The sequence below is a fragment of the Salvia splendens genome, chromosome 10 (assembly GCF_004379255.2).
Source record: "Salvia splendens isolate huo1 chromosome 10, SspV2, whole genome shotgun sequence".
Lineage (NCBI taxonomy): Eukaryota > Viridiplantae > Streptophyta > Magnoliopsida > Lamiales > Lamiaceae > Salvia > Salvia splendens.
In genome coordinates, this window is record NC_056041.1 from 8,125,170 (window position 1) to 8,136,018 (window position 10,849).

At 34.4% G+C, this 10,849-nt stretch overlaps 2 protein-coding genes across 3 annotated transcripts; both read left to right on the top strand.

Annotated features, from left to right (window-relative positions):
• Positions 1-1,499: 1,499 nt before the first annotated feature.
• LOC121750326 (NAC domain-containing protein 92-like) lies at positions 1,500-2,750 on the top strand. The gene is made up of 3 exons (XM_042144845.1): positions 1,500-1,802; positions 1,879-2,147; positions 2,237-2,750. Exons 1-3 carry the CDS (start codon positions 1,601-1,603, stop codon positions 2,555-2,557), a joined length of 792 nt encoding a protein of 263 aa, XP_042000779.1. The 5' UTR covers positions 1,500-1,600; the 3' UTR covers positions 2,558-2,750.
• Positions 2,751-6,902: 4,152 nt separating this feature from the next.
• On the top strand, positions 6,903-10,114 carry LOC121750325 (photosynthetic NDH subunit of subcomplex B 4, chloroplastic-like). Of its 2 annotated transcripts, XM_042144844.1 has the most exons (7): positions 8,790-8,825; positions 8,912-9,016; positions 9,107-9,139; positions 9,249-9,402; positions 9,510-9,565; positions 9,680-9,751; positions 9,868-10,114. In XM_042144844.1, the coding sequence occupies exons 1-7, from the start codon at positions 8,805-8,807 to the stop codon at positions 9,979-9,981; spliced, it is 555 nt and encodes a 184-aa protein (XP_042000778.1). In that variant the 5' UTR covers positions 8,790-8,804; the 3' UTR covers positions 9,982-10,114. The 2 variants fall into 2 exon arrangements, with proteins under 2 accessions (XP_042000777.1, XP_042000778.1); XM_042144843.1 differs by lacking the exons at positions 9,249-9,402; positions 9,510-9,565; positions 9,680-9,751; positions 9,868-10,114 and having other exon boundaries at positions 6,903-8,838; positions 9,107-9,129.
• The last annotated feature ends 735 nt before the right edge of the window (positions 10,115-10,849 follow it).

The window sequence follows — 10,849 nt, forward strand, 5'->3', positions numbered from 1 at the left end:
ATCAGAACATGCATCGTTCTTCTAAAACTAATATTTAAATGCAAAAGCGTGTCCATTCAATTAAATTTAAAAATAATGTAATTTTGAGGGAACATCATTTTAGGTCAACGAACTTTGCCAAAGTATCATTTTAGGTCCGTGAACTTTGAAAATCTTATTTTAGGTCCGTGAACTTTGAGTTAGTATCATTTTAGGTCCTTTTTACTATTTCCAAGTTTTTAGGACGAAAATACCCTCAATACCTTAAAAAATATATATTTTTAATAAATTTATCATATACTCATATTTTTTATAAATATATTTACAATATATTTTTGACAAATTTTCTAAATATAATTTGACCTTAAATATTATCACTTAATTTTGTGACATGCAAGTAAAATTGCTTCTTCAATTTTTTATATTAATTTTTTTTAAAATTGAATAAAGAACTTTTCTTTAATAATAAAAAAATTGAATAAAGATCTTTTTATAAATATCTTTACAATATATTTTTGACAAATTTTCTAAATATAATTTGATCTTCAATATTATAATTTAATTTTGTGACATGCAAGAAAAGATCTTTATTCAATTTTTTTTTATTAGAGAAAAGTTATTTATTCAACATTAAAAAAAAATAAGATAAAAAATTGAAAAAGCAATTTTACTTGCATTTCACAAAATTAAGTGATAATATTTAAGGTCAAATTATATTTAGAAAATTTGTCAAAAATATATTGTAAAGATATTTATAAAAAAATTTGAGTATATGATAAATTTATTAAAAATATATATATATTTAAGGTATTGAGGGTATTTTCGTCCAAAAAAACTTGGAAATAGTAAAAAGGACCTAAAATGATACTAACTCAAAGTTCACGGACCTAAAATAAGATTTTCAAAGTTTACGGACCTAAAATGATACTTTGTCAAAGTTTGTAGACCTAAAATGATGTTCCCTCAATTTAAAAATAATGTAATTTTAAAAAAAATTATTAAATTGGTCAAATATACTCTGTATCCGAACTTACTACTCCGACCCTTTTATAAAAGAGGAAAAGAAAATTTACGCCCAATAACAATTTTTCAATAATCGACAAATTCTAGCCAACAAACTAAAAAAAGAATAATACTTCCGCACGTGCGCGTTCTCGCTACGCACTGGCATTAAATCAAGAATTCAATCACTAATTATGAAGATTAAGTTTTAAAAAGAGTGATTAAGTGTTAATTCAGCTTGTTAAATGTAATTTTTGGGACGTCCACAAATAGAAGCGCGTACAAGAGAATAACCCCCTTACAAAAATACATTGGACCAGAATATATATGTTTCGACCATTATACCCTTATTGAGATGAGATGCACTGGGTCAAATTGTGAGAAAGCATGGACAACAACAGTGAACTCCCCAAAATAACCTCCATTCATATTCTTTGGTATCACGTTTCTCTCACCCCTGCTTCTCCTATTTAATGGTCCATCTCCCCATCACCTTTCACACCCAAAAATTTCCCATTTCTTCTTCATTTGTGTTTTCCCCTAAATTCTCCCAAATATCATTTGTTTGCCGAATTTAGAATTCCATTAAAACTTTGTTTCTTCTTCTTCTTCTTCAAATATGTTCACATCACCGTTGGATTTCGACTTTGCAAATTACGGCGACGATATGCACATAGACCTGCCTCCTGGTTTTCGATTCTATCCCAGCGACGAAGAGCTCATCACTCACTACTTGTCGAAGAAGGCTCTCAATCCTCTCTTCTCCTGCTACGCCATTACCGACGTCGACATTAACAAAGTCGAGCCGTGGGACCTGCCTTGTGAGTTTATTTATTCCGACGGTTTTTGTAACGCTACTGAATTTTGACTGATTTTGAGATTGTGAATTTTGGGCAGGGAAAGCGAAAACGGGGGAGAAGGAATGGTACTTCTTCTGCGTTAGAGATTTGAAGTACCCGACCGGGATGCGGGCGAACCGGGCCACTCCCGCCGGCTACTGGAAAGCCACCGGAAAAGACCGGGAAATTCTCAAAGGGGAAAAGCTTGTCGGAATGAAGAAAACCTTGGTCTTCTACCAAGGGAGAGCCCCCAAGGGGGTGAAGTCAAACTGGGTCGCGCACGAGTTCCGATTGGACGAAAGCTTCAAGCTACCCGCGTCCGCGAACGTAAGATTCTTTTTTTTTCTTTTTAAGTTAAGCGCTCTTGGACGAGAGTAATTACTACTACTACTACTAAAGTTGTTGTGTGATTTCAGACTGAATATGTGATCAGCAGAGTGTTTCAGAAGGCAAAGGGAGGGAAGAAAGTCAACATTTCCGAGATGAGGAGAGTCGAACCGGAGATCAGAGCTCCAGCAACGGCGACGTGGCCCAATTCGATGAAGCTCGAACCGGGGCAGGAACGCGTGCACTGCTTCTCCAGCAGCGTCAACAACTATCCCATTGTGCCAAATAATGGGGAATCTTCTTCATTGTTGCCCAAATCTGAGTTTGCACCTGCTCAAACTGATGATGGCTTCACCTTCCCTGATTTCTATTCCTCGGGAGGATACTACCCTTTTGGTGATGTTCTATAAATTCAAAGTGTTAGAAACAAACGAAACAGGGATTTTGATTTTGATTTTGATGTGTTTGGAGTGGCTAGAAAAAAAAAATGTGTGTGCAAATTAGTGCACAATTTTTGTATTTTGATTTTTGTTTTTTCTTATGACATTAGAATCATTAGAGAATGATTGTATGTACATAGGAATTGTGAAAGTCATTATAAAAAGCGACTTCAATATATTTTACAACCATGGTTATTTGAGTTTTATAGTATTTATTTTTTGTTGGTAGAGTATAATTTTGAATTGGCAAAGTTGAACTCTGATTCAGTTGGTGTTTAATATATCTACTTATCATTATTTTATTCGGTCTTTTTATATGATAAATAATTTTTTTGAGGAACGAAAATTTGGATCTTTCTTCTTCTGGTCCTTACATTCTTTAACTAGAGTTAGTTTTCTGATTATAATATAGTGATTCTATACGAATGATGGATATTATTAATATGTTATTAGATTGAATTCATAACAACATGGCTTGTGGGATATATTAAAGATAAAATATAATCCAAAGTCAACTTATTTGATAGAAATTAAGGGACTTGAATCAATTTATAATATTTTGATCCTGACCCTGTCAAATATACCAAATTATTATTTTTGAAATTGGAGAATCATGTTGGACAAATCCTTTTCAGGCCAAACATAAGTAGGGAGTAGTATAGTTGAGTCATGGTTATGGTGCAAGGATATTTTCTCGTCTTCTTAATTATGATTGAGAAAACTTTATAATTGATTCCTAAACTAGTTCCTAAAAAAAATCTCATTCGGTCCTTATAGCTTAATCAAACAATTGAATCCCAACAAAAATGTGTAAAGAATTAGTTCAAAAACTTGGGTTTAAGGAAGAGGCCGTATGGAACATGAATGAACTTGAATGTGTGATAGTCGAATTTCGATACAATAAAATGAAACAATATCAGTTAATTATGTTTAATTATAAATTGGTATGCATTCACCCTAGAGCCACTTTTCTAAAACCGTGTGCGTGCGCGATGGCCCCCACCGAGGATCTTTTGTGCACGAGAACGTCGTGACCGAACATTAGGTCATGACTAATATTGTGATTCCGAGGCCTTGCGCATCAATCTAAATAAATATACTCATAATAAATGACAAATACTACCAATTAAGTTGAATATCGAGCCTATGATAGGAGGACACTCATGCGTCGAAGCTTAGCATATGAATGAGGCATGTGCAAAAAAAATCATATTAGAGGAAAGCAATGGCTGGAATCGCATTAATTTTCCGCTTATCTCCAAATTGTCGTTATGTTTGAAAGACCCTTTAATTTGTTTATGATGCAAGTGTAATCGAATCTCCAACTACGCATCAAGTAGGACAAAAGTAGGGCTGATAATTTTTGACACGATACGATAACACGACCCGAACCGGCACGAAATTAATGGGTTTGGGTCAGAGCTTATTGGGTTCGTGTCCTTATCGGGTCGACCCGTTAAGGACACGAAAATTTCGTGTCGTGTTCGTGTCGGGTTCGTGTTATCCGTTAACAATACGTGTTCGTATCGTGTTCGTGTTATCCGTTAACAAATAATATTTTAATATTATTAATTCTTATTATTTTTATTTTTCAATATTTATTAAATTAACTCTCATAGTCTCATATGGTCATATCTCATTTAAATCATTTAAATATTTAATCACTTTCCAATACGTGTTGTTATCGTGTCGTGTTGACCCGATGTGGTTCGTGTCGTTAATGGGTTCGTTTCATGTTCGTGTCTGAGGGTAGTGGGTCGTGTTCGTGTTCGTGTTTGGGGTTTTCTTAACAGGTCGTGTTCGTGTTTGTTGTTATCGTGTTCGTGTCGTTATCGTGTCGACACGATAACGACCCGACACGCACGATTTGCCACCCCTAGACAAAACTCACTATATTAATGTAGAAAAACTATGAGAAAAAAAATCCAAAATAGCTCCAGGGCTTGAGATTCATTTTACATAAAAAAAATGAATGAAATGAAAAAAACCTTGAAGAGTTATTAACTTAATATACTCATAATTTAGGAACTATTGGGAATTTTTTTTTTCAGGACTATGTGCTTGCAAACTCAATAATTGACGGACAAATAACGAGATTAACTAATTTCAATTTCTATTACAAAAAGTCATAAACTAAAAGAATAATATATTAAACATTAGAGTCAATAGTCGAATAAAGTCATGGTAAAAATGAAGGGAATAAAAAAAATTGTAACCTTAGCAGAGTAGTAAAAATCTTTGGAAACACCTGTGCCACAAAAGAGCCCCGAAATTCAGAATTGGGGCTATATGGCACGGAGCCTAAGCCAAAAAGAATAAAATTAAAACTTAAGCCCAAAAGAATCTTTTGTGCACGAGAACGCCGTGCCCTTTCGTGCACGATAGCACGCCGTGCCAAACAGTAGGTTCTTACGAATATCGTGACTCCGAGGCCTTGCACATCATTTAAATAAGAGGGAACATCATTTTTGGTCCACGAACTTTGCCAAAGTATCATTTTAGGTCCGTGAACTTTGAAAATATCATTTTAAGTCCGTGAACTTTGAGTTAGTATCATTTGAGGTACTTTTTACTATTTCCAAGTTTTTTTGGACGAAAATACCCTCAATACCTTAAAGTGTATATATTTTTAATAAATTTATTATATACTCATAATTTTTTATAAATATCTTTACAATATATTTTTGACAAATTTTCTAAATATAATTTGACCTTAAATATTATCACTTAATTGTGTGACATGCAAGTAAAATTGCTTCTTCAATTTTTTATATTAATATTTTTAAAAAATTGAATAAAAATCTTTTCTTGCATGTCACAAAATTAAATGATAATATTGAAGGTCAAATTATATTTAGAAAATTTGCCAAAAATATATTGTAAAGATATTTATAAAAAGATCTTTATTCAATTTTTTATTATTAAAGAAAGTTCTTTATTCAATTTTTAAAAAAATTAATATAAAAAATTGAAGAAGCAATTTTACTTGCATGTCACAAAATTAAGTGATAATATTTAAGGTCAAATTATATTTAGAAAATTTGTCAAAAATATATTGTAAAGATATTTATAAAAAAAATATGAGTATATGATAAATTTATTAAAAATATATACACTTTAAGGTATTGAGGGTATTTTCGTAAAAAAAAACTTGAAAATAGTAAAAAGTACCTCAAATGATACTAACTCAAAGTTCACGGACCTAAAATGATATTTTCAAAGTTTATGGACCTAAAATGATACTTTGGCAAAGTTCGTAGACCAAAATTGATGTTCCCTCTTTAAATAAATATACTCATAATAAAAGACAAATACTACTCCATCCGTCTCATAAAAGTGGAGAAAGAGAATTCTCTACATTATTATCTTTCTTATTTTACTATTTCTCCATTTTAACTCTTTATTACTATCATTTTTCTAAAATAAGTGTAAAATAAAAGTGTGATATTTTTATGAGACAGAGAATACTAATTAAATTGAAAATCGAGCCTAGGGTAGGAGGACACTCATGCGCCGAAGCTTAGCATAGGAATGACGCATGTAAGGAAAAAAACCATATGAGAGGAAAGCAATGGCTGATCACATTAATTTTCCGCTTATCTCCAAATTGTCGTTATATTCGAAAGGTCCTTTAATTTGTTTATGATGCGACTGTAATCAAATCTCCAGCTATACATTAAGTAGAACAAAATTCACTATATTAATACAGAAAAACTGTGAGCCGTGTAATTAGTGATATGGGAAAATTTTCAAAATAGCTCTCAGGGCTTGAGATTCATTTTACATTATAAAAAATGAATGATTAGAAAGAAAAAAAAAAGGAAAACTTCAAGCATTATTAACTTAATATACTCATAATTTTGGGACTATTGGGAATATTTTTTTCCCAGCGACTGTCTGCATGTAAACTCAATAATTGATAGACAAGTAACGAAATTAACTAATTTCAATTTCTTTTACAAAAAATCATGAACTAAAAGAATAAAAACATTAGAGCCAATAGTCGAGTAATGTCATGGTAAAAATGAAGGGAATAAAAAAATTGAAAATCTTGTTAAAAAATTCTCTAGTAAAAATCTTTGGAAATACCTGGGCCAGAAAAGAGCCCGAAAATTGAATTGGGGCTATATGGTATGGAGCCTCTAAGCCCAAGAATAAAATTAAAACTTAACCCAATAAATTTCCAGTATCGTGAAAATCATAATTTCAGTTTGTAAATTAAAATCTTCTATAATTGTCAATTCTATATTAATACAAAAAGTAGTGGTTAAAATTGCTTCATATTAATTCATAGTAATAATATACTACTGCTTGTGTTAGTCCCTAAATTTCTCTTTATTTTAATGACTGAAATTGATTTTGCCCTAAAACTGAAATCCCCAATTGTTTGCAAAGAAAGTATGCATGTATGTTGAAGAAAGCCTCCCACCGACCTCAAGGCCACTGCAACAGCACCTCTTCTACCTGCTGCACAACTGCTGCAAATCGATCAAACATCTCGATCAAATCCATGCCCACATCACTACCAATGGATTCACCCACAAAAACTTCCTTCTCGTCAAGTTATTGGCCCTCTACACAGCCGTCAACAAATTCCCCATCGCCCACCAACTGTTCGACCAAATGCCGAGCCCGAGTTCCGCGCTCTGGAACCAAATCATCCGTGGCTATCAGCTTAATGGAAGCCCCCGTAGATCAGTGGAGCTTTTCAACGACATGGGGCGGCGTTCTTCGCCGCCGCCCGATGAGCACACCTATACGTTTGTTGTGAACGGCTGCGCGAAAGGGGGGTTGCTGGGGGAGGGAATGCAGGTGCACGGGAAGGTTTTGAAGAGCGGATTTAGCTCGAATTTATACGTTCAAAGCAGTTTAGTTGATTTTTATGTTAAGAATGGTGAAAGTGGAAGAGATGGAGTTGTTAAGGCAAAGAAGGTATTCGATGAAATGTCTGAAAGGAGCATTGTCACATGGAATTCCTTGCTTTTGGGGAGTTTTAGGTGTGGAGATGTCAATGGGGCGTGGACGATCTTTGGGGATATGCCGGAGAGGAATGTCATATCATGGACTACAATGATTGCTGGATGCGCACAAAATGGGAGGTCGAAGGAAGCCTTATCATTATTCCGCGAGATGCAGAGAGAAAACGTTGAGTTTGATCAGGTGACTTTGGTGGCTGTGCTCTCTGCTTGTGCTGAATTGGGTGATCTTCATTTAGGGAAATGGATTCACTCTTATGTATTTGAGCATTTCACTTACTCCAAGAAGCCCGTTCTTGTCACATTGAAGAATTCATTGGTTCATATGTATGCAAGCTGTGGTGAAATCGATGCAGCATTTGCTGTTTTCAAAGGGATGGAGCAGAGGACGGCCGTTTCATGGACTAGTATGATCACCGGCTTTGCCAAACACGGTTATGGCAATGAGGCTCTCTCAGTGTTCGAATGGATGCAGAACGTGCGGTCTAGAGATGCTAGGCCAGACGAGATCACGTTCCTAGGTGTTTTATGTGCCTGCAGCCATGCTGGCTATGTCGACAAGGGGCGCCATTACTTCAAGAGCATGGTCGAGGATTGGGGGATCAAGCCAAGGATTGAGCACTTCGGGTGCATGGTTGATCTGCTAAGCCGTGCTGGATTGCTTGATGAGGCTCATGAGATTGTGAGGTCCATGCCTATGAAGCCTAATGACGTCGTGTGGGGCGCCCTTCTTGGGGGTTGCCGGATACACAAGAGTGTCGAGCTTGCCTCTGATGTGACAGAGCTGCTGACCGAGGGGCTTGAAGCGGATAGGGCAGCTGGCTACTTTGTGCTGCTGTCAAATGTGTATGCTGCGGCTGAGAAGTGGGAGGACGTGGTGGCCGTGAGGAGGAAGATGCTCGAAGGGAAGACAAGGAAGCCTCCCGGGCGGAGCTGGATTCAGATTGAAGGGAGTGTGTATGAGTTTATGGCAGGCGATAAGTCTCATGAGATGGCTAGTTTGATATATGATGTTCTTGATGATATCACCAGGGAAGCTAGGTCTCATGGGAATATTACATTTTGTGATGGTTAGGAATTGAGATTCTTGAATTGAAACCTTTTAAACTCTTGTTTGATTCTGGACTATTTATAGCAAAATATGGAAGTTCTACACAACAATTTCAAGGTTTGAACTATAAGGGCAATACCGCCAATTCCGACACAAGAAGAAACAAATATCCAATAAGCCCAACTTTGTCATGTTGCTTACAAATTCAGAGGTGGATATAAATGGTAGTCTTATCCATTTGCTTATAACCAAACATTAAATGTAAACGAAAATAAACATCTCAGTTTTCAATTGTAGGAAAACATGGCTGAAACTCTCACTTCCCTAACACTTCTGCAGCCCTGCATCAAACAGAGCTCTCTACAATCAATGAAGGCCGAATTCAGCTCACTTTCTAAATCAGTAAGCATACATTCCATGCTTCATTTTTGCTGCCATTTACTTTTTTATTTGATGATATTATGAGTTATTTCTATTATCTTCTTGATTTAGGTTAGGCAATGCTCAATTTCAAGGTTTCACAAGGTAATTAATTACTCCATTTAACAATTTGATTACAGTCGGTATTAGGCCGATATTTGCTTGCTTATTAATAGATTATGTTATCGCACAAAGTAAACATCCCTGACAATAGATTGAAGGTGGGAGAAGAAGGTCCTTAGTTCAAGCAAACGCGTTGCCCGACTGGCCGTTGATGGCCGTTATGGTTGAACACGCGGAAGGACAAAGAGATCTCATCACCCACAAGTCTATTTGGCATCTCAGTGATCAAGCCATTAAGAATGTTTGTGAGTTAGTTAATAAGATCTTTGTTTTTGGCACATGAGATATTCTATTTTCTGTGTTCATATTAAAATGAGTCATTGTTCATGATACTATTGCTTGTTGTGTATAGATACATTCTACATAATGTTTACTGTGTGGGGGTGCTGTTTCTTTGGCTCCACAAAGGTGATATTACAAACCTAGTTTATTGTCCCTTTTTTGAATATTTATGTGGAAATTATAGGCAATTTGGATTTAAAGTAATTATTTTGTTTTATTGTTATATGGTTTGTGGTTTAGGATCCGTTCTACGATTCAGAAGGATACAGAGGTGATGGAGGAGATGGAACTGGCCATTGGATTTATGAAAAGGTATTAATTTTGGAAAAATATTGTATTATTTCCAACAATTAGGCCTATATTAAATAAAAATGGCTGTGGTAATATATAAATTTGAGAAAATAATAAATGATTGATTAATTTGGCAGCAAGAAGATATAGAGGAATCAGCAAGAGCAGAGCTGTGGAAGGAAGAGTTGATTGAAGAGATCGAGCAAAAGGTTGGTGGTTTAAGAGAATTGGAAGAAGCTGGCAAGAAATAAGAGCTTCTTAACTAATTCTTCTATTAAATTAAGTTTATAGTAATACATAAGCACCTATCAAATAATATTTTGAAATTTGTAAAGTTTACTCTGCAGATTATATTGAATTACTTATGTTACAACTTCTCAAGTATATTTACATCTTAAAACTATGTAACTTATGTTATAAGGTGCCCAAAAAGTATATATCGTGACATGGAATGAAATTTATTAGTCAATTTTATGTACTATTATTACTTCTTTTTCTTTCAAATTTTATCATGTTTGAGTTTAACTACCAAGATTAATTTGAGCTTTCTTTCAGTGTTTCGATTCTTTTTTAAGTGACTTCATGTGTGTAAAGTGCTAAGTCATGTAAATAAATGGGGAAATGTTTTTATTTTCAAATCAAATAACGCTTAAGTTTTATTTTTGTTGTAAAAGATATTACTACTAACCAAAGTTTTCTGTACTATACTCAGTGCATAAATGTGGATGTGTACACTCCTAATTTTCACATTTTAAGTAAATCTAACTAAACAAAATCAAATTAAAACTCATCGTCACTAGGTTTTATTTAACTTAAATTTTGATTTTTATGGAAGCCAGATTTCATGTTGCTGAATTTCTTCAAAAACAATGGCACGTTATAATGGACTGGACTCTTTTAACTTTGTGCCTGACCTTATTATTTAGACTATAAATTTATGGGCCTAAAGAAAATAGCTGTAATTGTTGGGCTCAAACGTATTGATTTAGGCCCATATGAGTCGTTAGGGATCATGGTATAGTTCAAAATTTCAATCCTTTTAAAATAAATAAGAGAGATTGACCTATATAAGAAAGTAAAATGTTGGATGATTTTTCACACACTATAATTGTAGAATAA